Source organism: Sander lucioperca, chromosome 13, assembly GCF_008315115.2.
Source record: "Sander lucioperca isolate FBNREF2018 chromosome 13, SLUC_FBN_1.2, whole genome shotgun sequence".
NCBI lineage: Eukaryota > Metazoa > Chordata > Actinopteri > Perciformes > Percidae > Sander > Sander lucioperca.
Genome location: NC_050185.1, coordinates 11134844 through 11162696, shown reverse-complemented (window position 1 = coordinate 11162696; position 27853 = coordinate 11134844). Strand labels below are relative to the sequence as shown.

Sequence of the window (27853 nt, the reverse complement as noted above, 5' to 3'; positions counted from 1 at the left end):
TTATTGTGACATATATGGTTAAATAAAATCACAAATTTCTACCTCAGATTTAATTGGTTTAATCAGCCTTAATTAAAAATGAGCACACACAACACAACCCAGCTCAGTAAGTAGCAGGGCTACACATCAAACATGAGTCACCTGGCTGCATGTTATAGAAGCATTAACACCTCAGTAACATAAAACAGCTCATTTTAAGCAGTAACCCCAAAACATCCAGAAAAATGAATACATGTCTTTGTTTCCCTCCTACACAGTGGCATTTAAACAAAATACATTATGAATGAATGCAAAGTACATGTATTGTAAGTGAAAGCACGAAGGGAGATGGGAGGATACACCTAACCCATGCAAAGAACTTTGGTACATTCAGCCTCCCTTGCTTTAGTTCACACAATGTTGCTACACAAGATGGTGATAATGAGGCAGCAGCAAAATCATATTCAGAACCAAAATATGCATCAGTAAACACTGAATGGAGTGCAGGCAGTTATGATTTGCGAGGCGAGCTGTCATTGCTCTTAATTATTCATGAAATGTCATGCATCACAATCTGACAACAGCATCAGCACCAATGAAGCTTCACAGAAAGAAAAAAAATGAGAGATGCAACCTGCTAGAGGAAAATGAACAACACAGCTAAGAGAATCATCTGAGAGGAGGATTTGTTGAGGAGGCCGGAGCTTGCTGCTGAGTGTGAATCTAGGTCTAAAGAAATACTATAGCAGGTGATCCAGGTTTGCTGTTTCCCAGAGGATGAATGGAAGTGTTGACTGTCCATCTCATAGCCAAAGGGTGGGGGTTGACTGGGTGCACTTAGCGGACCCCTTTCCTGCCCAGGAACCGCAAGACTGCGTAGTTGTAGGTGGTGGCTGCCAGATACAAAAACTGCAAAGCAAGAAATTGAGACAGAGTAGGAAAATAAAAATGAAAAAAAGTTGCTTTTAATTTGAACATAATATGTGGTGTGATAATTATAAACAGCATGGGTGCACTATAAGTGTTTAGAATCATTTGTTTTTAGTCACCCAAATTACAAAACAAACTTTATCAAATTCATTTTGGATTGTTATCTAGCCATGCAGGTAGTTTTGGTTTGAAGTTGTTTGAGAAATCAATTTCTGAGATTTCTGCTGCAAGCCTGATACAAACACGGTGACTGGAATTTTGTTTGTGGTGCACACAGCATTGAAAACTAACTTCGACAGGTGTCCCTGTTACTCTGGAAAATCCACATACCTTGCTATGAACAGTGTTGGTCGCAACTGATTATTTGGTAGAAGTTACACTGTCCATAGCGAGGCCTCCTCAAAAGACATAGTGCTTTTGCATTTTTCAAAGCTTTGAGTACTACAGAATCATTTTAATTAACTTCCATTATATTGGGGTGGCAGCAATACTCCGAAGAGACAAAACCTTATCAAATAAAACCCAAACTACCTGCATGGATAAATACAGCTAAATGTCTTTTTTGTAATTTGGGTAAACTGACCCTTTATATATGGTGGAGTTGCACAGTAGCCCAGAACAAACAAACCAAACACTGGCTCTTGGTTAGCTGAATGTCCCCTGTAGGTTTTACTACACACTCTTGGAAAGGGAGGGGTGAGGGTTTTTCTGAAAGTTGCAATCTGCAACCTCACCGCTAGATGCCACTAAATCCAACACACTGCATGAAATATTGAATCTGACTAGAAATTATGCAAATTGCCAAAGTCATTGCTCACCAGTGCTAAGAGAGTGACGGCGGCACCAGCAAATGCAGCTATGTACAAGTCATAGGTGACGTAGAACTGTAAGACAAACACAGGTTAGTTTAGTGTATATTTAGAGAACTGAACCAATCCCTTGTATGTTTGTGTTATTTCATTAACCTATATAAAAATGTCTGCTTAAACACCCATTCATTAATGATTTAGAGTAGATTTTACATTGATTCTGCACAATGATTTTAACATGAGGTTGATGATGCTGATGAAATTATGAAGTGTGTGAAAGGAAATATTGGATTCAGCTACTCACTTCGCTGGTTTTGCAAATAGATGCCAAGGTCAATCCACAGGCCTTGCCTGGCATTGCATTCCAAGGAAGCAGACCTTAAATGAAGACATGACTTAAGTATCTCTTACCATTGCTGCATCATGATTAGATATGATGCATTTTAGTTCCTGCTTGCATACAGCATATCAGTAGTGAAGAAGTTAAGATAAAGGTCCAGTTATCTTTAATATTTTATAACTAATTCAACAAGCAGTTTTGCATCCACCCACCAATGACTAATTCATAGCTTTCACGGATACATTGGCATTCTCATCAGGTGGGCATGCGGTCAATCATTATAAGAACAACGCACCATACTGTCTGGCGTCCATGCAAATCCAGCCGTGCTGATTAATGCTGGGGGTTGTTTCAGCCAGGATGTTGATGTTGTGGCAGGTCTGCTCCATGTTGAACAAGAAGAAGACTGGGATAGCAGTGAAGGCAAACACTGCCAGCCAGATGAAAGCCAAGATGTACGTCACTATGATAAACTGTTGAAATAGAAAGTGCAGAACATCAGGTCACAGAGATGTGGCGTAGGTAGCCCAGGTTTCACTGTGATAAATGTGGTGCCATTAAATCAGCTAGCAACCATAATTCATGATTCTGTTTAGAAATTGTGGAAACAAAGAACATTTCATTGAGCTTAGAATCTTAAACAAACCAGTATTCAGCATCTTAACAATGAACTTACATCATATTTCCCCTCCCTCTTTACTTCCCCCCATCCCTCCTCCCTGTTCTCACCGTCAGGCTGAGGCAGCGGCCACATTGGGTGCTCCTGAATTCACCAAAGGTCTGCTTTACAGCACTTGTGGTGTAGAAACCCTCAGCCAGCAGCAGGATACCATAGAGGAAGAAAAATGATGCCAGGCCATAGATCACGTACTGGAAGTATTTGATACTGGGATAGTCACAGGGAGAAGTCAGGTCAAACAGTAAAATGAAACAATTCTCGAGAAGTCAAAAGTCACAATTCAGAGAATTAATTGAAGTTTCACTCACAAGGAGGCCATGACAACAAAGTCTTGAACATTGCGGGCGAAGTAAGTTTCGACGAGGACTTCGGTCTGGGACAACGCTTCATGTCCACAGCCACAAAATAATGCCATGCCAGCATAGCACAGCAGGGTGGCCACCAGGGATGGGTAGGGCACTGCCCCAATGCACCGGACACAGCAATCATAGCAACCTGAGGGGGCATAATACATCAGCACACAGGCGGCACACACCGCACATATAACCACACAACACATCTACGCCACGGTGGGGAACTCTTTTACCCTGTTGGGAGAGCTATGAAAAAGGCCTTGCTCTGTGTGCAAATCCATGAGCATACACCAAAACCCCAGCAACAGGCAAGAAAGCAACAGAAAAAAAATTAGTGACAATCAAGAGTTCAAGTAGCAGATCCCAATAAAGCGTCCAAACAAAAGCAGTCACCACTGACTTCACAATCTCATGCACTTCTTCCAGTGTAAGCTGTGCTGTTGAAGCGGGTAGCAAATATCCACAGTGTTAATACATGCATTGGCAGAAATGGGATAGAGGAAAGCACCTAAGGCTTTGCAAAGCCAAGGCTGCCTGACCGGAAACATTTGCTGCTTCTGATCCTGTACTCCACAACAAGAGAGATCCCAATGCCAACCAGTGATGTACAGTGCTGCCTACGAGCTATTGCCACGGTAAAATAAGTCCCTGCGCTGACTTCATCTGTATGTGGCAGTTTCTTTGCTGGTACCAACACCTCACAGCTCAGCCCCTACTAATTCTGGTCCTGCCCTCTTTCTTCAGCGGTCACAGGCGTCACCAGGCGAGTGAGAGATGGTGGAGAGTGGTGAAACCCTGGCTTCAGGGGCCTGAAGAAAGAGCTTCTCTTTGTGGCTGCAGATACAATATCCATTGTCTTTGCCATGATCAGGGAGGAACAAAGGGCAGCGATGTCAAACAAACAAAGACCATAGTGCCACATTACACACACACAGTGGTGGCAGAGGGGTCACCAGGAGCATCTCTACACCACTACTCAGGCCATCCTCCCTCCACAGCTGGCTAAGACTGGTACCATGGCACTGAGTGTCAATGCCGGCGGGGGCAGGGTTCAAGTGTTCAAGAGTGGGTAGAAGCATAATGAACGAGAGGGGCAATTTGAATATCTTCCCAACAACAACAACACTCCACTCAAAAGTAGAGTTTTGTTGCTACACATTTTGAAATCCTTAGGTGCATATAAACTATGTCAGTGCAATATAACATTCTGATAATTTAATGGTAGGTTATGGTTACTTTATTGTCTCCCATGGAAGAAAATTGTCTTGGATTTAAGTAAATTGTTGCATCAAAACCAAGCATTACAATAACACACATTAAATAAGAACACACATGCAAACATTAGCCTGAGATAAAACAGCTAGCCTCCCTCATGCCAATTTCACAAATGATTGGATTTTAGTTGGAAGGAACAGAGGCTGTGAGTTCAACAAACTGCTACTAAAGTATAAATAGTAACAGCAGGAAGACTGCTAGAGTCCCAAAATGATGACGCCCACGCTTCAGCTGTGCCCTGCTGCAACAGTGGTTGGTTGCAGTGATAAAGTGATACAGGCCATCATAGCCTCTATTTAAATTCAGTGCAAAAGGCATCAATGCATTGACAGTAGATGCCAGATAATCAATCAAGACTCAAAAGCTGTCCAAAGAAATGTGTGAAAGCACACAAGTTGTTTGTAAGTGAGAAAAAAAAATGGTTAGCAGAGGTTGTTTGGGTGCACAGCTCTCATTGTAATTTGCTAATTTATACCCGTGACATGTGGGAGTATCTGACCTCTTTCACATGAGTGACCTGGCATGGCCTTGGCATGATGAGATTCAATGCCCATCTCTGTCAGCCACTCTGATTCCAGTCTTGTGTATGGTGAAAAGGGGTTAGAAGAGGTAAAGAGGAGTTCTTTCTTTATTGCAAAGCAAGTAATCCTGGCTGAGCCCATGTGCTGTTACCTTTTCAGTCTTCTGAAATCATCCTTGTATGTTAAACTATATCATATATAATTAACAAGGATGAATCAGCGATAAATCAATGATCCATCTGTGGATATCAAAATACAGTACTTTTGATAAATGAAACATAGAATTAGTTTGCAGCAAATCTTGCCCCCAGTGCACAAGGGCAACATGATGTCTGAGGACAGAAAGGATATATTAAAGGCAACATTAGTAAGTTATTGAAATCCATATTTTCAAATCACATTAATAATAGATGATAAGAGTTAATAAAGATTGTGTGCACTCACCCATGTCCAGAAAGAAGTGCAGGGGGTTATTGAAGTTTTGCTGGGTGGCTTTGTGACTGTGATATGAGGATATGAGAGGTTATTCCCCGCCACTCCTATATGAATCTGACTCGCGCTTTTGTCTCATCAACAATAGATAGACCACATCTCCCAGTCACATCTTAAAGTCACAAAGTCCCATTTCAGCTGCCAGTCATTATTTATGGAGCCATTGGTTCAGAACTTGGGACAGAGAGTGGGTTATACATTCTAATATGAGTAACTTTTTCTTGGTATTTGGTGACATTTACTGTATTTGAGCTTTTTAAATCCTTTGATTACACTAAAATATGTAGGTAATTTAATAATTTGCATGCATTCTTTAGACTGTATAACAGTCACAAAGATTAAAGATTAAATCAGTTGAGTCTAAAAATATTTTTACATTTCATTTGTAAGGGGAAAGTTGCATAGTTTTTCTCAACTTAATATGCACAATGCAAATAAACTAACACAACGATCCAGAGATGTTTTACATGTTCTCACCTCAGAGGTGTTGATTTAGTGCAGGGTACATGTCATTAACTTTCAATAGTTCATCTGTTTATCGTCGACATGCATGTGTTGTCTGTCTGACATGCTGGAAGTCAGCAAGATACAATTAACATGTCTGAGGGTCCTCATAGCAGCATTCTCAGAAACACACAAAAGAGTGAAATAAATCGAAACGCCAGTGACTGACATCGATGAAGTTGACTAACAAGGGTGACATTGACGGTTGGGTCCAGCTGCTGCCCTCCTTCCCTCCCTCCCTCATGTTTGACCCAGTTGATGTCAAAGCTGGGTTCAGTACAAAGGAGCCAGTGTGGAGCAGGAGAAAACACCATGCTATCTTTTTTTTCTTTTTTTGGAGAAGCCCCTCATATTTTAGACTTATGACAAACAAGACATAAGTCAACATTATACAAATACATAGATGATCCCTTCATATATTACAATATTGCATTTCAATGAAATGTTACACTTTGTAAGGTACCATCACTTGCTAAGGGAGCTACATATATACTGCCATTCCACCAATTGGGCCAGATAATCCACATAACAATCATCTGGTCTTTTTACAAATCAGCCTATTTGAGAGACTGATCTGTTGTTGAACATAAATTCACTTCTCTTAAGATGGTGTGTTCACAAAATAAAAGCCTTGTGGATTGGAAAAAATGTTTGGTTTGAGTTTAAAGTCTGTAACATTCTCTTAAAAACCCAGAGCAATGGCACATCAAGTAATTAGTATGTAGAAAGGATAAATCAGAAAGTGGGAGAGCGGAGAGGAATGATGCTTTTCAAATCTCTGAGAAAACCATGAGAGAGAGAGAGAGAGAGAGAGATAAAGAGACGAGGAGCATTAATTAACCTCGGCGCTGTATGTGAGAGCATAGAATGGTTGTCAGCTTTACTTTCAAGATCTGAATTAGCAATAATGTTGACAATCAAAGGACGGAATTAGGTAGGAGTACAAGTTTAAGAGGCTAGCTGTCTTGGGTGACACGAAGGGAGCAATTAATTCATTTATGAATAAACTATATTCCACAAAAGCTGATGCAGATGGTGGTCGGGGATGAGAGCAGCTCAGATTATGAATTATTTGGTAACACTTAATAAGACTGCCTACCAGTTATAAGTTAATGCATGAACTGATTTTGAACTACCACATTACTCTCTCACTTTCAAGTAGGTTGCAAATGCTATATTAGGATACATACATCAATATATGTTTTGCATAATCACATATAAAATGGTACCTATATCATGATCAGCACCATGGACAGCAGTGACTACATTGTGAGTGTACTATGTATCAATGTATGTGACTGTGTATGCATAAATGTGTATGTGATGTGGCACAGTGCTCTATCTTTGAGTCATTTTTATAATTGTTTGCATTGTGATAGATACACTCGCCAATATTGACACACTGGAAGTGGTAATATGCATGTGTTTATAAAGGGAGGAGGGGCCCCTGTGAAAATATTTGCACCACCTTCTATCTGTTATGGTAATGTGTGCTATCTTGTGACAAAATGAACAGACAAGCATCAAACAAACCAACAAGCACTTGGAGGACAAAAACACATCAGGCTTAGTCAGAAATAAATTCAGCGGCGATGACCTCCCATGGTTAGTGCCCAAAGTATTTGTTTTACCGCATGATGAAGTAAAGAGAGGACTGAGCTCTTCTCCAACAGGGTGTTTATTTGCTTGCGTGTTTGATTGTCTTTCATGATAATCTCAGACTCTGCTGGCTGCATGTTTGAAGCCTGGAGAAACTGCAACCAGGCGCTGTGTTCCAACATTTTTTTAAGATTTACCCTGAAACTGCAGGAGGAGCAGAGCAACAGCTGTTAGAAGCACGAGTGGAACATTAAGATTGCTGGAGGTGGATAAACATAAAATTGGAAGTGATGAGCAAGCATGGCAAAGCAACTCAGTGAGGTTTGGATAGTGAAGTTATTCTCTGACAGCCCTTAAGAAATAATATTTAACTTTTACAGCAGTCACTGTGACCAAAGTGCGATTACATACAGTGATAAATGGTAAAACGTAATGTAACAATGGCAAAAGTACAGAATAGTTAGTAAAATTACTCAGTAATGTCAGTTACACAGCATTATTCTGTTATCCCATGCATTCTTCTTTGTTCTTAAAACCTGGTGCCTACATTACCGAAATGTGGGTGTGCTAGTAATGGCTAATGTAGCCTGGAGCCACTAGCCTCAAGCAGAGAGGAGAAGCAGGATGCAGAGGTTTGGTAAACTCACTTCTTTCTAACTCCACACCCCCAGATTCTTTTTTCATTTAAAAATGTCTAGTCTTCATGGTGCCCGGATAGCTCAGTTGGTAGAGCAGGTGCCCATGTATAAAGGTTTACTCCTCGATGCAGCATGCCCGGGTTCGACTCCAATATGTGGCCCTTTGCTACATGTCATTCCCCCTCTCTCCCCTTTCATGTCTTCTGCTGTCCTATCAAAATAAAGGCTACGAATGCCCAAAAAATAATCTAAAGAAAATTCTAGTCTTCAACTCAGATTTATAAGATCTTTTTTATCAGCTCCCTCTGGAGCCACAAACAGTTTGATGCAACATGTTTCACATATGCAGTAGTACTCTCCATGACCTGTAAAGAGACTTTGATGTTTCTCATGCATTAGCATACATGAGAGGCACACACTGAGGCTAATTTAACCTCAACTCTCAACTCTGATCCAGAGACTGTATAGCTTTGGACTACATTTCACATGGTTATAGGTATCCTTTTAAACTCTGTAGAAACACTATCCCAACTTTTGACAAGACTCATCTTTAGTTCCAAAAATCTTTTAATAGTCGTCTCATTTAGATTAAACAACATTATGATAGGTTCAAAGAAATCAAATCTCAAAGTTTAATGTCCATCATTTCTATTCAGTAAAGAGTAGTGACCCCTGCATATATCTTGGTACGCACGGGGTCCAAACGACTTGGAGTAGGAGCAATAATCTGTATGTTTCATCAAACTCCCTTTAAATGTGAATAATTTAGTTGGTATACATACAATTACAATATAATTACAGTTATCTTTCCAAAGACCTTACAGTATTCATAAACAAACGACAAATAAAATGTTGGTCTAAGTTTATTCTGTACAAAGAAGCCAAGCCATAAGAACCATGAGTACGAAAACACATTTTAAGCAATTCTCTTTTATAGTAAAGCAGAAGTTATATTCCTGCAATGAATTAAGCAAAATTGAAGACACGTGAAACAAAAATATAGCAAGGATACTCAAATAGACTACAATAGAATACACAACACTACAAATGCAAAACTAAATGATTAATTTCAAACAATGCCAAATTTACTTTTGTAGCACATTTCTCATCACACACACACACACACACACACTCACACACACACACACACACACACACACACACACACACACACACACACACACACACACACACACAGAGGAGTGCTATATTTTGCACTACCAGATAGAAATATTTTGGATAAACTGGACATTTTTACCACATGTTTGACCAGTATTTGAGTATAACTTGATTCCACAGTAATTCTTTATATGAGCGAGTTACAAGGCATTTAAAAGTAATTACAGTAAAAATACATTTTCATAATAAGCAATGTACGATGAGAAATATGTATAAAATAGCTTGATAATAATAATAATAATAATAATAATAATACTGCTTTTCAGCTTTTCCCAGATCTCATCACTGTCCACCACGAGTAATGTCACTTCGTTCCACGAGATCAAAATCGATATCACAGAGTAAGAAAAAGCTTCCCATACAAATCCAACTGTATAAACATTATACTAAGTTCTTGCTAGGTAAAGTTCCAAAAAAGCCAAAGTGGAAAATGAAATGCACTTTTTCTTTTTGTTTGCCTTTGAAAGTGATTATTATAAAATGACTCTGCAGTTAGACTTCCTATTATGAGAGCGCAAAGGCAGGATGTCGGTGGTTGTACACCTTTGGAAAAGACAGAACAAACATATTCAATCCTATTTTACCTACACATCCTAAATACAGCTTTACATTTCCATGTTTTATGTACGTCACGGTTCTCCTCCCGTCTCCAGCCAGGCTATACCCGAGTGGTAGAGTGGGTGCTTGGCAGGCCTGCAGAGCTGTAACCAGCAGGGAAGGTGCTGTATGGACTCATGTTGGAGAGGCCCATCAGGGAGTTGGGGATCATGGTGATGTTGTTGGGGGTCATCAGAGGGATGTCGTCAGGGGAGCGCCGTTGGCTCAGTGAGTAGTCCAAGCTGGGCGAGACGTGAAGAGGATTGTGAAGGGCTTCACACTGGTTCCTTTGCTGGGACAGGGTCTCGTCTACAGTGGTGGTGTGGCTCACATTGTTGCCTTTGCTGTCACGCTGGGGACTGGGCTGCTGGGAGGTGTCCTGCCGACTGCGCTTGTCCTTGCGGTAGTACAGAGCGGCGAAGGCCAGCACGTTGAGGAAGAGCAGTGACGCTCCTACAGCAATGGTGACGCTGAGCTCTGTGGAGTAATCCCTCGGGTTCGGCATAATCAGCGGGCCCATCTCCCTCCCGTCGCCGTCAATGTGGGCGGTGGACACAGGAGGCCGCCCGGTGCTGCCGGACCTCTTACCGTTGGACTGGGTGGGATCCAGTGGGGTGACCTTGGTGGTGGTGGAGGAGTAATGGAACATGTCGTGGAGGTTGTAGAGATGGGGCACCAAGTGTTTCCAGAAGGCCACCTTGGTGGCGCGGTAGTGGTCACGGATACGAGGCTTTAGGCCAATGTGCAAGTACAGCTGGTCGAAGGGGTCGTACTTAGACCAAGCCACCTCCTCGAAGCGGTTGGCCTTGGTGTGGATGAATTTGGTGTCCTGTGGCACTGGTTTGTTAGGATCCCTGCAGACACATGATAGACAGAAAACTTAAGCCATGAGAAATACATTATGGAAGAAAGCTAAATGGTAGTATTCTTATCCCAAGTCCTCTCTTTCTCTGTGTCCCTCTCTGTCCGTGGGCAGTAATTCAGTATTATTGTTTATGAACTTTCAGCATATCATCATACTGATATAATCTGATAAAGATATTGATCATGAAACATCGGTGTCCAAATGAATGATTCAAAACAAGCTGTAAATAAAAACAGGTTGCAGAAAGAAAATGTTTCATTGATTTTTGTTATTTTACACACAGTTCTTTGCTTTGAACAATAGTTTGATTATTTCATATGTGATTTTGCTTACCTTTGCCATACCATGATCGTTACTGGAAAATATCCTTATCCTCATTTATATTGTGATAAGGATTTTAACCACATAACCCAGCCCTAGGTAGTATACATGCAATGTTGCCATTCCAAATGCAAATGAAATGCAAAATCAAAGATCCAATTGTCCAGAAGAACTTCATAAACATACATCAACACAATGTAATATCACCATCTCTCCTCAAGGGCTCAGTATTCCTTTAATTCTACACACTAAAACAGCAGCCTACTGTGACCTGTGTTGTGCTTCATCCTGCTAGAAGCATCATCCACAAAGACTCATTACAGCTGTGTATTCAATATGCAGGAAGATTTTAGCCGGCAGCAGCAGTGGAATCCTCAACTACAGTGCAACTCACTTAGGTGTCTCTTATCTTCACAGACACAGCAAATATGTGGCTCTGTTTGACAAATTGCAAAACAAGCTGTCAGAAGCTGCAGAAGCTGCAGAGCTTCACTCTGTTGCACTTTCAAAAGCATGTTTTTCCAGTGCTGAGTCACTGTTAGTGTAATATTAGGTCAACTGTCAGCCGTTGACCTGATTACACAAATTATATTGGAAAACCTTATAAGCTAAATACGTCTCCTGCCATCCTAGGAATACTTTGAAAGTGTCCCTGCTTCTAAAGTTAATCCAAAAAAAGTAACTTGAAGTCTATGCCTAAATGTATACAGCACCTTTAATAAAGACATCAATATTTGGTGTATCAATATTGTGTATTGCAAGCAAACCTAGACAGTATGTACAGGATATTCCTGTACTGATTATTTGTGCCAGCCCTATTTGAAATTACAACTCCCTGTAAAGTTGGCAGAGGTTTATGGAGTACATCTTAACTTCCTTCTTCAAATGTTCTCTTCAATGTAACCTTTTTGTTAAACAGTGAATAACTGCTTTAAACATTTATGTGAATTAAGCAGTACATTTTAAGAGCCATCACCTTTAGGAAGTCTGCCCAAAATGATGACATTTTGTTATGTATGTATTAAAGAGAGGTTATACAGAAGCCTAAACTGGATCTTTTAAAAAGAGACAACATGGCATTTATAGCATGGTGTGTGCTCATTTAATGTGACTGTACAGTTAGGCATCACCAACATTTGTAGCATTTTGCGGGTAGTGTACGCAATTAAATATCTGTGCGGAGGGGTGATGATGGCGCAGTGGATATGACACATGCTTTTGGTGTGGGAGACCTAGGTTCAATTCCCACTGCGATACATCAACCAATGTGTCCCTGAGCCAGACACTTAACCCATAGTTGCTCCAGAGGCGTGCAACCTCTGACATATATAGCAACTGTAAGTCGCTTTGGATAAAAGCGTCAGCTAAATGACATGTAATGTAATGTAAAAATTAGGGCTGTCAGCATTAATGCGTTAATCGCGAAGCGATTAAGGGCTGAGCATAACGTGTTAATTTTTTTTAATCGCATGCCGGCATTTATTAATTTATTTTACACTTCACTCGGCTTTGCGTCATGCCTAACTACTATTACTACTACCTACTACTATTTTGACCCTTTGCAGCACCGTTACTTATCATCAAGCTGCCACTTCCTCGTAACACATCCTGCTGCTGCAGGCTGCAGGCATGATGGAGAAAGACAGCAGCAATAACTCTGAATGGAGCTTTTTATTTTCCAAAACTCCCGGACGGCTCAGTAGACAAGTCGAAAGCCATATGCACATTGTGTAAAGCTGAATTAAAATATCACCGAAGCACGTCAGGCTTGAGCTACCATCTACGGAGCTAAGCATATAGTTCAGTTAACGTGATGCTACCGCTAGCATGCCACCCACTCAGGCAAAGCAGTATTTTGGAGAGTGCTACTTGCCGACCTGTGGATGAAACCAAATCCCAAAAAATTACTACAGCTCTTGCGAAACGGGTGGCAACTAACTGCAGACCTGTCAGCATCGTAGAGGACTCTGATCTTAAAGACGTACTACGGTTGGCATGTTCTGACCCGTCTCATTGCCGTCGAGGGGGACAGCAGCCCCACACACAGCCTATACGACACGGAGAAAGCAGCCACAGTGGAACTGCTGCAAGGTGCTGCAAACGCTGTCTCATTAACCGGTGATCACTGGACTTCAGTGAGTAATCAAAATTATTTAGGGGTTACTAAACACTATATTGACTCCTGGTAAGGATGATAAGGATTTTTAGTTTTTTAGTTAGATACTTGGAGGAATTGTGCAATAATGACAGATTCACACATTTTTCTTTTGTTTACACAGTAAATAAATAATTACAAATCTTAAAAGCAAGTTCATAAAGTAACTTTCTTTGCATTCATTTGATTCCCAATCAAGATACACTGGTGAATTGCTTTTGATTGTTAATATGTACTTAAAAACTGTTCTGAAATGCAAAAAAATAGAATTTTAATCATGTGATAAAAGATATGATTAATCGTGATTAACTATAGAAATTCAGCGATTAATCGCGATTAAAAAAATTAATCGTTTGACAGCCCTAGTAAAAATATCTAGTAATTACAATTTTATATATTATAATGTATAGTGAGGTCAAATAAATCTGAGTAAGGGGGAGCAGACCTAATTTACAATAAGAAGTGTGCATTAATGATACAGGTAATTTAAAGACTTTCAATGTTAAGGTATTCATATTAATTACAAAAGCACACCGTTCCATGTGAGAGTTCATGTGAACTAACAAAGGAAGGCTGTAAGACATAGCAATGGGAGTTCAGGCTGCACTAATTAGGAGGCACTACTTAAAGGGTAACTACCCTGGTAACTACCCAGGTTTTTGACAAAAAGCAAGGCTCCACAATTGCCCCATTATGTTACATTGTAGTTCGGTTCGTGCCGGCTGGTCATTACGATCTTGCTCAATACTGGATTAAATTCAAAGATTTTTGGTCACATCAGTCTATTAGACCCAAATGCATGGGGAAATGGGGTTGAAATAAACAGTGGTTACCCTTTAAGGCTGGATCCTGCAGTCCTTTAATCAGCGTGATAAAGGATGAGTGAATGTAGCAGAAGTTAGAGGTTGAACATCTCAACTAATAAACAATAAACAAATAAAGTCTGCACAAGTGAGGCCAATAATGTTATACCACAGCACAGGCCAAGAAAGGGGTGTAAAGTGGGATACTGAATGCACAGCAACTATATGTAAATAAGCCTAATTAACGTTAATATGTACTTCGGTTTGTCCCTGGATTTACTGTTACTCACCCACTCTTGGCGAAGTTGGTCCAATAAGTCATAACCACAGCGCTGAGCATGATGTCGTTCCTGGAGAAGTTACAGGGGAACAGGTCAGTTGGGCCCACCATGGGGATGCCAAACACATAAGGCACCTCATCTCCGTGCGCTGAATCCGACCACACTGGCTTCATGAGGCTCTGGCAGTGGTGGTAGAAGGCGTAGAAGTATGTAGGCGACCCGTAGCGGGCGTGTAGGTCAGCAGTCACCACTGAGGGCTCAACCCATTGGTGGTCAGTGAAGAGGGCCACCAGGGTCTTCCTCCTGGTCTCCGGATTGTCCTTGTCAGCCCAGTCTGTGTACATGAATTTAATTGTCTCCCTCAGTGTGTCCTTCCCTTCTGGGTAGCCATACAAACTGTCCACAAAGTCTGACACTGCAAAGTCAAAGTCACTGCCAGACACGCCGTCCTCCAGATCCATCACGTTCTCCACAAAGCGCAGCCCTTCTCCTTGATTAACACCCAGCATTATATCATAGTTAAGGAACTCGCCCTGCTCCATCAGGATCTCTGGGTCATCCGGGATGACATCTCCGTCAATGACAGGACCAAAAGCAACGCGGTATCGGGCAGGTTGGATGTCTTGCTCCACCAGCTCCCTTGCACTCTTCTTCTGCAGGCAGGAGACCATGTCCACGGTGTCCAGCACGTTGCAGCCAACCCTCTCGGCCAGCATGCGAGTGTATTTGACTGGTTGGTAGTTGACAGCCCAGCTAGACAGGGCTGAACCACTTTGGATGATGGCTCTGTGGAACAAACCTTGAGACACAAAATTCAGAACAAAAAGACACAGAAGGCAGCAGAAGCCCAGAGAACAGTGGTTAGTATTAGTGATCTTTTTCAGCACAAACCTCTAGAGCATTTAGAACTGCCCTAACAAATATTCACTTTAAACTTATTGATATTCTCAATTAAATCCAAGGTTTGTTGACGCACAACAGTTAGGTAGATAAAAGCAAAAAAGCCCACGTGCAATGTTCTTTAAATACTAGCCAGGGAGATAAAGCATTAGAGTAAAAAGCGAGTGAAAAGGCCAGATTGAGCCTTGCTGATGTTGAAGCTGCTCAGTAAAGCAGCTGGTGGAAGAAATTAGCTGCTAATGGGATGTTGTCCTATTTTATTGTTATTATAATGGTTAAAGAAACCTGACAAAAATACTTGCTTTCCTCTGTTGATCAAATTAATGATCAATTTGCAGCACTGTTTCAGTGTGGAGGTGTCTAGTTTTCCCTAAGGAGTTATTCACACACGTATACTGTAATTGTAGAATTGTCATTCCTGTGTGTCTAACAAGCTGCATAGCTTACATATGGACTTCTGATGCCAACTGTGCGGTGGAGGGTCTGTGCAGGGAGCTGAATATGCAGTAACCCTGATCCTTCAATGTTGATACAGTAAACACGATGCTTTTTTGAATTGTTTATATACAGTGCATCACCTCTGTCTCATGGGATTTTGTATCTACCACCTAAAAATGACAAGTGATATGTATCAAGTCAAAAAATACTCTGCTGGGGTTAAGGCATAGCAGTGCAGGAAAAAGAGTGCAGGGACAGTGTCACTTTCTCCCTCCTTTGCTGTCATTTATTTCAATTTTATTTTAGGGCAACAGCTAGCTAGTCTTCTTCAAAGACAGCCGGAGGTCTTGGTGCATTCTCTGCAGCCAAGCTAGGGCATCAAATACAAACCTCACAAAGGACAGTTGTCGCAGCCTCCCTGGCATTGATGAAAACACAATTTGTGCCCTTCTTGTGATTCTGTCCAGCATCAATGGGGTGGGCAATAATACGGCAAAGATAATACGTTCAATTCCCTGTGGGCCATCCATATTGAAATACGCACCTTTGATTCCTGCAAAGAGCTTTGGATAAGTGTTTACCAAATTGCATGATATCCACTGAAAAGAAAAGTGGATCAGACACAGTTTCCTTCGTGTATACTCTATTTTAATTGAATTCATATTAACTTATATTATCATTTCAAAAATGATACAGTTGATAGGATGAATTTGTAGTGTAGTGTAGACTAGGCTTCAATTAAAGCACTGCCAATATACAGTATGTGGGAGAAAGAATATAATTTCAATTTAGAAAATATCTAAAGAATTTGGTCTTTTTGTTCGGGTCCTGCTTCATTGTCAAACCAACCTTGTCTTTTGTAAACACTGTTTTTACTCAAGGCTTTGCAACTAAAGAAGACAAAAGCAAAAAAGAAGGTTTTATATTTTTTTCTAGAAAACTTTGAAACATTTCACCACGCATTGCAGGTGGTTAAAAGAGGGCAAACAAATCTGACGCTGAAAGACGGAAATATTAGTCAGTTTGAATGTTGAAAACTGATGGACACAGGTGAACGTGATAGCATGGTGAAAAGTTTATAATGCCAGTAGGCATCTTTAAGAGCTTTGCATTTTAAGAGGCAAAGCTTTTAGGCTGATTAGATTGAGTAGTAGGGAACAAAAGCAATCACTTACTTAACGAATACCCCCTTTACCCTACTCCCATAATATAACACTTCATCTCACTGACAGACCATTTAAAGCTGCACTTGAAACAAAGAACCAACTTGAAAATGATTAAAAATTGTAGTTCAAATTGACATCTACAAGATAAGAAATTAATATGATTGCGATATGAAGTTTGTGGATTTTGACATTACTTTTAAGTTATTGCATTAATTGCTTAAACTTGAGCTAATAACTGCATATCTGTATAACGAATCTGAATTGATTAAAGTCAGTGATGACTGAGATGGTGATTCTTACCCTCTGAGTGGTGGGACAGAGTTAGCAGACTGACACATGAAGCACCGATTCCAGATCCAAAGACTGTGATGCGACCTGGGTCTCCTCCAAAGTAACCAATGTTCTTACTGATCCAACGGAGAGCTTGAATCTGGTCCAGGAGTCCATAGTTTCCTTTTGCTGCCTGGTCACCAGTACTGAGGAAGCCTGAGGTATACAGAGAGACATCAGAGCTACTCTGCTGAAGTAGAGATATACAGTAGCCTATATGCCACAGCTTTGATCTAAAGTTGTAGCCCAGCAGGGTATCTGAGTGAGCTGACACGTTTACCCTCAGGTGCAGATATGCCTTGCTCTCTCCCACAGTATCTTGACTACTTTAGTCAACTCCTCGTAACAGTCTCAGAGCAGCGACACCCCTCAGGAAGTGATCAGGGCTCTGCTCATTGAATCTAAATTCTCACCTTGCATGTGACTTCATAAAATTCAATGTGCATGAATAAATAAATCGTTTGCCTATTTCTCTTCATGAATTTTATAAAACCACGCAGAGGTCACTGGTGTTCTTACAATTGATCCTTTTCCTTATTCCCTTGTCTAGTCTCATCTAAACAACGTTCTGTTTTGAATGTTAAACACAGGGGAAACTCTTGACCTTGTGAATGCTGCATTCGTCCATACTGTATTTAAATTGTTATTCTTTCAAGAATGGCAAAGGCTGATCATCTTTTACAGAATAGATAAAACCATATAAAGGAAGATAAATTGTGTTTTCTAAATAAAACAGCTTGTGTGCAACAAGGACAGATCATGATAAGTATTTGCATCACTTATTCTCTGAGGACATTTGTATGCAAATCAGGAGCTATGTCATTCTACCAAGATCTCAGTTGACTATATTTTCTTATACTGGTTTACATTTTTACATCTTTTTTAGTAGGTTATTATGGCAACACAAGTGGAAATTAATAGCCATTATGACACTTTATTATGGGCTAAATGCCCCATTTGAAGCACCATTAGAAATTACCAAACAGACACGTTGTCATCACCTAATATTCCAATTCTGTAGTTGAGCGTGACAACAACAACATTCCCATAACTGGCCAGCACGCTGCCATCCATCATGTTCCCAGTGCCCTCCATATAGGAGCCTCCATGGATGTAGACCATCACAGGTCGAGCCTCAGAGTCCCTTATATCTGCAACATCAACACACACACACACACACACACACACACACACACACACACACACACACACACACACATATATACGCTGAGCAAACAACTGCTGAGGCAACATGGAGAATTACTAGAGCATTGTTATTAAAATGTTATATCAACTGTTCAGTATGAGGTATGAGTAAAGACAGCTTAGAAAAGGTGCTTAGAAGCAGTGGTAGGCTTGTGGGTTGTAAGCTGTAATGACATTTAGAAAATGCATGGTCAATACACTCTGACAAGGGGTGTATGAATAAAAGGGTCAAATGTAATTAACAGCAGTTTTTACACTGCATGTAAGTGCACAACCAAGCATAATTTGCTCTTTATCATATCTGAAGTTCTCTGGATTAGAGGTAAAAAGAGAAAAAAATCTATTGATCTGACTTGTGGTTTGATGTCAGTTCAGAAGAAATTCCTGTAATGATGGAATTTTACAGATCAACATATAATATGCATGCACAAGCATAAACACATTTTAGTGTAGAATGAAACTACACTGAGCTTGTTATCTACTAGTACATGCTAAAATAGAAACTGTTATTTTTAAAATAAAAAATAGAAAATATATGCTTCATGTTTGGACACCAATTTGTTTTATTGACCAACCAGTGTCTTTAAAAGGGACTATCAGACGGATAATAATGCATAATAATCTTGTCGATCAATGTGCATGGCAACAGAGATGTAGCTCTTACTGAACGGATTGTGACAGAGCTCAATCCAAGACACGAGGTGCAGCAACAGCATACTTATGTAATCATAACCATAATCATCAGAAAACATAATGTTTCTTATTCCACTCAAAATAAAAGAACCCCCACGGTTCCTCAGGAAAGTAAAAACTAAGAATTGTAAGATCTTCATCCACCAAACTCAAGCTAAAAGAATCCATGCATCAAGACTTTAAGCTCTTGAAAATACCTTCAGATATATGAGTCTCAGCATGTGAGAAAGCCGCCCCCTTTTTCTTGTGTTGGCTCCCTGCGATTCACATAAGGAAAAAGAAGTACAAAATTCAAAATAGCATGGTTGACTGTGCCTCTTATTTAACATGGTCGAAATCAAACTGGCAGAATCAGGAGAAAAAGATCCATAAATTATAGGCAAAAAGATGATCCTATTTACATAGAGCATGTTGCACTTTTACCTGTAATTGCTTCCTAACAAAATGTAGATGACATTATGTAAAAATCTTTAGAGATGTATAACACAATTACATTCTGAGTTACAGGTACACATTAATCAGTGTTTCTGTTTTCATTAAGTGAACACATTTTTGTTCATTGTTAGATATTTTTAGGAAATGGCACAGTGTGTATACGCGCACACACACATGCACACTCCTACCTTTGAATGGTTAATTATCTGTTGTTTTGATCCAGCTGCCTCAGCTTTGACTGGAGTAATACATCATTCTTGTTTTATTATTTTCTCTGTGAACAATTATATTTGAACCCTGTCATGTCGATTCTTCAGGTAAACCACTGCAGCATAGTTACTGAAGATGTGATGGTGGATGATTAATAAACTCTGACTTGAGGTGGCAACAAGCCACAAAAACACATATTCAATAGTGGAAATTTGATTTGCCAAAAAGACTAGTGCAGATAAGTAAATATGAAGTAATACAAATAATAAAGTAACAAAATGCCCGAGGTGCATTTTAAATAAACAATGACAATGATGAGGAATAAAAAATGTATAGAACCGCTGGGTTATGTTATTTCCTTTGAAATGTGAATGCAAGTGTGAGATTTAATTAGCCTGTTTGTGTGCCGGGTAAGGAGCCCTTTAAGCAGCACTCAGACCAGAAGCTTTGCAAAACGTGGGCTGCACCATTTTGGACAGCTACCTCTCAAGCAGGCTGTTTATCTGTTGCTATGCTACCATAGAAAAGTCGAGAGTGGCATGTTACAGACAAAAGCTGAACATGGTCTAACTTTGAATGCTGAATGTTTTGTGTTATAGTGAGTGCTTGTGAGGGAGGCAATATAAAACCATGTTTAATTGGTGTATTGAAGTACCATTAATTAGAGAAATCTGTTTGTCAACACTAGATTTAGATACATTACATATATTACATAGTTCTACTAATCAGATTCACAGCAGAGTGAGCAGACACACAAACCCGTTGCTTGTTCATTTCACAGTTCTATTAGATACAAAAATAGGATGGATTCAGCCAGCGATAGACATTAGTTGACTTATTGGCCCCCAACAGACACACTGTCTGAACAAAGCAGCGGTTCAGTAAAATATGACGAAATTGTAATATTTAACAAACATGAAAAGCTGGCACTGCTGGCTTCACTATATCGCCTAAGTCATTCTTCAGGATTACCTTTGATGCTCAGTGACAGCCCAATATGCCAGCTCATCATTTTAAATGCTGAAAATTATTGCTCAGTGTAGGTGGACCAATACTTGAACAACACCTTACCTCAGCAATATTTCACTGGATTTCGATTAGTGGGGAAACAAGCACATACCCCAGTACATTTAGGTTTAGTTGTGCCTCTCTGTGCACATTCATTGGCATCAGGGTATCTTTAGTTGCCACAACTACCAATATACAGCATGAATACATTTCTGCTTATCAACATGATTGTTATTTCGAATGGAATATGACATTATTATATATAACAATTGAAACATTAATGACATTGCTTTGGATGGTAAATCAGCCCTTGGTGGCAGCAATGACATGAGCAGCGGTCGTACACATGCTTTGTAATGATAACAGAACAACATCAATAATAATGATAAATAGATATGGAGAGTCACTGCTCTCCGTTTTACCACACCAACTCACCCTCCTCTGTCGGAGCGTAGATGTTTAGATATAAACAGTCCTCGCTCTGATCCTGGATGTATGTGGCTACTGTGTCCAGGTTATAGGTGAACCATATGGGCATCATGATCTCTGGCACGGTGTTGTGGATGTTCTGAGGGCACACAGGCATGAAGTGGGTAGCATTCTTGACACCTGACCAAGAGGCTGGCTGGTCGGGGGGCATGAAGCGCTTCTCACCCACAGGTGGAGCAGCATAGGGGACCCCCAGATACTGATCAACAGGCCTGAGCACCTCGCTGGGCACAGGAACCCTGAGGCCTCGCAGTTTCCCAAACTGAGTGGTCACTGTCGGGTAGAATTTCTGGCTTGTTGCCTTGGTGAATGACCAGCAGGAACATAATATCCACCAAAGAAGAGCACAGTGGGTGATGGTAACAGTCCCTTGATGATGTAGCAGGTGTGCAGGCAACAGATGGTCTCTAAATGTAGCCAGCCACATGGTCTGGGCTGGACAGTGCCCTTGCACAGCACAAATGCACACTGTAGTGTCCGCTCAGTCCCTTTGCACTGACTCTGTCAAACAGACATCACTCACTGTGCCTTTGACTGCGATGGTTATCAAATCCAAAATCACCTCAGCCAGGTATGGACCACCCCCACTTCCGCTTTTCATTGCAGTGCACACAAATCTGAAAACAAGATGAGGCAAGAAAACATCAAAACTATGTGAAAATAGTCCTAAATATCTGTATAATTGACTAAGTTTTGATAAAGTATGATCCTCTTCCTGTATCTGGGGGTGCTAAATATACTTTTATATACGCTTAATATCAGTATGCCAAATCCGCTGTAACCCTTCGATGCTATTAACCTTTTGGGACAAATTGCTGTCTTAAAAGAGCAAATGTATGCTTTGACATGTACAAATCACTGAATACTGATTTATGTGTATCACTGGGGGAGATGTGAGGAATGTTAAAAAAAAATGTTGGAGTGATGCTGTGAAACCATCTCAAAATAAAAGGTGTTAAACACCCCTTTTCTTATGTAAAAGAAACAGTTAACAGCAAGGAAAGACAAACCTTTAATATGCATTGAAGAGAGATACATTGGGAAAGAAATATCTGACTTGAGGGTGATGTTCAAAAACACCAAATGTCTCACATCATGAATAGGGAATGTTTGCATTTTTGTGTGTTTTATACCTAAGCAACACTGTCAGCAACTGACTTAAAGATGCATAATGGAAGTATCACAGAACAAACATGTCTGATGGGACCGCAGTAGCACCATCCTTCCTTATAAAGCAGAGTAATTGCAGGTTTATTGAAAGACTTGAGGAAGGTTTATAAGCAGTGAAAGACCATGTGTGTTCAATATCAGAGGAAAAGGATCCTTTGACTTCTTCTTGAGAATTTGATTTGTGATAGTGTTCGTCTGCTGCATCCACCCCTGCACACTCCTTTCAACAAACACTAACAGTAAGTTGTTCAGCTTGAATCCATGAATGAGTTCCTGCTGATTCCACATTTTTGTGAAAAAAATCTTTGATCTTGGATCTTATTCCAGCAATATTGGTCTGATTGATGCAAAGATGCAAACATTTACCTTTAACCTGTTTTCTGATCCAACTGCAGTTACTAGAGCTTCTGTGTGATGATAGTTTGTCTAGTTAGTGGTTCACCAGCGTGCATGCGTCAGTGAACTGGGGAATACACATTCACCCCTAATCCCACACTGTATTCAAATTAGGTATCAAATGTAAGATCACCCATGGAGAACTACAGAGAGCGAATTGGGTTGTGCATCTCCCAATTAACTACTTTGTTATCCAAAATGCATCCCGTCTTAGTCCTTATAACAGTCTAGGATAGCATTAAGCATAATATGTTCGACATCAGGTTCTCACTGGCTCGTCAATGGGAAAACAAAAACAAGCTTGTTAACCTAATCACATCTATTGACGAGTACTGCCTTGAGCATTGTGAAAGACTGCAGCTAAACAGCTCACTGTCTGATGAACCTATCTATTAAAACAGGGGGCAATATCTCCCTCCTAATATGAGAAACTAATTAAGCATGTGGTGCATTGGCTTTTCTCTTTCCCTGCAACATTTTGTTTACACTATAGCAGGAACATGCACACAAATAAAAGCTGCTCGTTCTCTCTTTCACAGGTGTTGCACATTACCTGATATGGACACCATCCTAGTTTGCCAATGTTTAAAGAATGAGACAAGTCAGAATAATATGAGAAATATTGTACCTCTCTGCCCTAATAGGCCAGCTTTGTCTGTATTAATTAACACTTGTGAATGTTCCCCATAGCCAGAAAAAGACAAACCTTGTTCAATCCCCTATCTGTTATGTGACAATGATATACGGCTCCCAAGACATTAAAATGGGAAATATATAGAACCTGATTCTTTTTTTTATACATCGGGGCACATCTCCTGGTTTGGAACTGACACTGATAATAAATCATTTAGGGGGTACAAATCCTCTTTGTTCACAAAACCTGCTGTTAAAGTGTTCATCAAATTACAGTTATGGGCTGTACAGTGGACGTTACCCATCAGACTTGGTTAGCTGTCTGTAGGTTACATAGCAGCAGTCCTGTCCCTGCTGGGGCTGCTGTAGATCAAAGGGTTACTATGAATTCTTAAAATGAGCGTCATTTCCTTTTAAATTACACATGCATTCATGATATTAGTATCAATCGATGTGCTTTTTTTTGCTATTTGACATCAAATCAAAGTTTTAATTTAAATCATTGGAACAAAGCTAAGGTATACATGGTATACAGTACTTTCATTTTGTTTTACTAATTGTACTGCAGACTGCCAAAGCAGCTGAATACTTCCTACAAAAGGGCTGCAGAGTATTCTTTTTCCAACTTGTAGTCTGCGATAGGACAGATGTGGATAAAAGCTTTATAGCTAACACCAAATGGGCCATGTAATAAAAATGAGCCATCACCCAGTCAAGTTTGATACACTGCAAGTTTTTGTGCAATTTAGACTGGCAACATGCCCAGCAACAGGGAAGTTTAAATTAAATGCTTGCAATAACTCAGCAACTGATTGAAAAAAATCAAAAATCAAGATGTTTTACAACCATATTATTCTAATAGACTATTTTTTGCATCAGCAGATGTTTATGCACCACAGAGGTGGTTTGGGTCAAAGACAAGGTTTTTTTCTGGAACCCAAATCCTTTAATTTGACTGACTTGATCCCAGATACAGACCTATTAGAATGATAGCTATAATCATGCTTCTCTCCCACCATTACTATCTCTACACTAACATAATCGACAGGCACATAATTCAACAGCAATTCACCACTAATAAAAATCTCTGGGACAATATCTTATCGACCAGGTTCTGGTAGCCTGGGGGCCCTTGACATGAAAGCATTTGAGAAGGAGCCCAGTATGCTATGTCAGACAACAGTAGGCTACTGGGGTCCCAATGCCCTTGTAATTCGACTGGTGTGGATCAAAACCGTTTTAGTGGATTCCCCAAATCTTCCTAATTTAGCAGTGCAATAAAAAGGAGCAGGGATTGACGCAGAGGAGACTACTTTATAGAGAACATGCAGGTAGCAATCAACATACTGATCAGTGCTTTATAAATGAATGCAAGGATCCAGACCCACAGAAAAAACCAAGCCACAGCCCAGATAGCATCGACAAACTGCTGTAGCGTGTGTGTGTGTGTGTGTGTGTGTGTGTGTGTGTGTGTGTGTGTGTGTTTGTACTGCCTCACGTTGTGACTGATAATCTTATTTAATCTAGGTCTAGGACGGTGTAAAATTGGACAAAATGGGGAGAAAAAAAGCGACCCAACAAATGTTCCACCATAGCATATTGCTAAGCAAGAGCTTTAATTGAAACAATTAGCTTAGTAATGTCAGTGATCAATCTGAACAAAGATTCGTCTCACGGAAAAAACAGAATCATTAGGTTAACTCACCTGCTTTTACAGAAGCTGGTACGCGCTCCATCTCTCCATACCATGCCCGTCAGTTTCGCTATAAGACAATGGGGCTGTGTGAAATATTCCCCGGGTTTCAGTATCAAACACGCGGATCTTTACTCTTATCTCCTGCTTTGCACAGCCTGTGTGCTTTGCGCATATACGACGCCAAGGTCAGGAGCGCCAACGGTTTTAATGGAGCGCCCACCATAGAGATCTCTCTACGGCGCCCACTGCCAGCGCGTTACTAGGCAACCACCGGGATACGCCAGTGCATTAAATTCACCCTCCAACAACCGACAAAATCCCAATTTAGAAACCATTAAGTAACCACCGTAACCTCGGACAGCACTCACGTACTCACACGCTTTGTTCTCGGGCGAAACCCATCTAGCCTATCTTAGAACAAGTGAGGCTATTCAAGGAGTGTGCAGACCTGCATGGAGAGAAGACGTGCATTTGGAATACATTAGATTTCATTGCCATAAGCCTTTTAGCAAATCTTGCCAACCATGAAAATGGGGTAGGATAAGAAAAAATACAAACCATACTCCAATATTTTTCCCACTGGCTTTGTAATACATTTTATATTAAATTCCTATACCTCCTGAGCAAAGTCTAAACAAAATGAGTTCACTAATGAAAGCCTGTTCTCTCATCATTATAGACATTAGGCTAAAAGGAAAGAAAGAAAAAGCAGTGCTGAAGAGCCTTGCAATGGCATCTCTGAAACAGCAGGCCAACACTGGTTTAACAAGCAGATTCATTCATTTCATTTATTATACAGGAAAGGATTAAAAGTAACATTAAGTTATAGTTTAAACGGGCCTGACTCAGTTTAAAAACTGGTTTCCAGCAGGTTCCTGTTCTGCAGCAATATAGAACACAGTTATGGCATATGAAGACAGATACACACATACAGGACATTAGCATGGGCTAGACAGATACAGACAACTAAAAACAACAATACAGACAGTGCAAACAAGACTTGGACAATACATGAACAATCAATGAGTGCAAGTGTAACTGTTGAGAAGGAAGTTTGTATGCCTTTTTGAAATATGTGATGGATGGTAGTGTTCTGATGTGACGGGGAATGTCATTCCAAATTTTGATTGGATGGGCAATGCATGGAAAGACCTTCAGACTTCACACTCCTTAAGCCACAATAACGAACTACTTTGAGGCAAAAAAAGACCACGAATGGCAGGAAATTAGTCCAGTGCAGGAAAGTTGCTCCTATCTTTATAGAACACTTAGAAAAATTATTATTGTGTTGTTGCTTCGTACACTCCTTCCTAGCTTTCTGGCTGCTTAGCCTATTTCTTTATTTAGAGATTTGAGCTTATTCTTCTGTTGCATTCTTAGGTTGAACTTGAAATCAGAATATCAGTCTGAAATCTGCCCCAACCATACACAAAAAAATCTATTAAGATATACAGTATGAGGCGAAGTTCAGGCAGTTGCTGACAGAGCAAACATTTTTCTCACATATGCTTTTTGTAGGCTATATAATGCCCAGTGGCGATAGCTGTGATTAGTGCATGAGCTGAGGGATCGTCTTCATAGTTCTTGGGAGTGATGCTGCCTAGTGATGTCTGTTTCATGCTGGGTTACCAAAGCAAAAGAGAAAAAGGACCCACATTTATTGTCTGTTGTTGCTCATGCAGATAACAGTATCTGTTTGATAGACATTCTAAACCACATAGGCTATATAATAGAGCATATGTAAATGCATTGAGAATATTATCTTCCTTTGAGCAAGTCAGTCTAATGCATTCCAGGTCACCTGTGGTTTTAGCAGGGCCTTATGGATCCACTACCAGTATTATGTTTTTAATGAGGGCATTTTTCTGTGTGTTCTGGACTTACCAGTTTTACCCCTGTGGCATATGAAGAGTTCAACAAGCACATTTTGAAAGGAAGACATTTTAATTAAAGACACAATTTCCTGTCCAGATATTTGCAGTAATGGACAGTTTCTCCACATGAACCCTACAGTAAGTGTGGGCTGAGTCAGCTTGATTAGGGACAAAAAAAAAAAAGCAGTTTCCGTGGCCATGGGTGTTCCAGGATATCCATTGTTGTTATATGAGAATAAGAGGAATATTTACATTCTCTATCATAATGAAAATATTCACACCTAGGGTTGAACTGACAGGGGTTACGTCTGTCAAGAGGACTGTTGCCATGGGTATGGCAAAATCATGTCAATCTGTCAGTCACCATATATTTAATTTCTGCATATGTATTTGCCCTGGTTCATGTACCAAAGGTGTGTGTGTTCAGGGATCAGTTTGCCAGGGCTCACCTTTGTCTATCAGCTTGACTATTGCACTGAACCTTTACCTGTAGGCCAGGCGCACAAACCAATGCTGAGCCTGACTGGGCCCCATGGTTGCAGGCCACCAGACACTATGAGCTCCTCTGCAGGTCATGCTCAAGGAGGGGATTTTTGGGGTGGGCAAACTCCGGTGTGGGAGGAATTTGGTGAGGCAATAGAACAGGACTTTCAGTTGTCCTCAAGGAGGTTTTAGAAAACTGCCAGATGGGTCAGGAAGCAGGTATATAGGAAACCTGACAATGTAGTGTAGTGTTGGAAGGAGAACTTTCAGGAACTCATGAATCCAACTGATACTGCCTATGTGGTCACCTATACAGTTCATGGTGGTCACAAGCAATGGGTAGTGGCAGAAAACAATGTGATTGCTGTTACAAATGACCAAAATGAGCTTCTGTTGCACGTATCCG

At 40.4% G+C, this 27853-nt stretch overlaps 2 protein-coding genes across 4 annotated transcripts; both read right to left on the bottom strand.

Annotated features, from left to right (window-relative positions):
- Positions 1-43: 43 nt before the first annotated feature.
- plp1b (proteolipid protein 1b) lies at positions 44-5574 on the bottom strand. 2 transcript variants are annotated; one of them, XM_031320136.2, is made up of 7 exons: positions 5331-5574; positions 3046-3232; positions 2788-2944; positions 2354-2531; positions 2023-2096; positions 1728-1793; positions 44-888 (listed from the first exon to the last, which is right to left on the bottom strand). In XM_031320136.2, exons 1-7 carry the CDS (start codon positions 5332-5334, stop codon positions 817-819), a joined length of 738 nt encoding a protein of 245 aa, XP_031175996.1. In that variant the 5' UTR covers positions 5335-5574; the 3' UTR covers positions 44-816. The 2 variants fall into 2 exon arrangements, with proteins under 2 accessions (XP_031175996.1, XP_031175995.1); XM_031320135.2 differs by lacking the exon at positions 5331-5574 and adding an exon at positions 3599-4295.
- Positions 5575-9268: 3694 nt separating this feature from the next.
- Positions 9269-25547, bottom strand: nlgn3b (neuroligin 3b). Of its 2 annotated transcripts, XM_031320298.2 has the most exons (7): positions 25100-25547; positions 21142-21812; positions 19251-19310; positions 18156-18305; positions 17125-17310; positions 14330-15119; positions 9269-10749 (listed from the first exon to the last, which is right to left on the bottom strand). In XM_031320298.2, exons 2-7 carry the CDS (start codon positions 21620-21622, stop codon positions 9957-9959), a joined length of 2460 nt encoding a protein of 819 aa, XP_031176158.1. In that variant the 5' UTR covers positions 21623-21812; positions 25100-25547; the 3' UTR covers positions 9269-9956. The 2 variants fall into 2 exon arrangements, with proteins under 2 accessions (XP_031176158.1, XP_031176159.1); XM_031320299.2 differs by lacking the exon at positions 19251-19310.
- Between the last annotated feature and the right edge of the window lie 2306 nt (positions 25548-27853).

What these genes read in the sequence shown, in the direction of transcription:
- nlgn3b (XM_031320298.2), bottom strand. Translation starts at nt 21,622, where the DNA reads ATGTGGCTGGCTACATTTAGAGACCATCTGTTGCCTGCACACCTGCTA. An exon ending in CTACGCTCCGACAGAGGAGG is followed by an intron (nt 19,311 to 21,141) that starts GTGAGTTGGTGT and finishes TGTGAATCGCAG; the next exon opens with GGAGCCAACACAAGAAAAAG. An exon ending in TGAGACTCATATATCTGAAG is followed by an intron (nt 18,306 to 19,250) that starts GTATTTTCAAGA and finishes TTGATGTTGCAG; the next exon opens with ATATAAGGGACTCTGAGGCT.
- plp1b (XM_031320135.2), bottom strand. Translation starts at nt 3,638, where the DNA reads ATGTTTCCGGTCAGGCAGCCTTGGCTTTGCAAAGCCTTAG. An exon ending in GCCGCTGCCTCAGCCTGACG is followed by an intron (nt 2,532 to 2,787) that starts GTGAGAACAGGG and finishes CTATTTCAACAG; the next exon opens with TTTATCATAGTGACGTACAT. An exon ending in CCGTCACTCTCTTAGCACTG is followed by an intron (nt 889 to 1,727) that starts GTGAGCAATGAC and finishes CTTGCTTTGCAG; the next exon opens with TTTTTGTATCTGGCAGCCAC.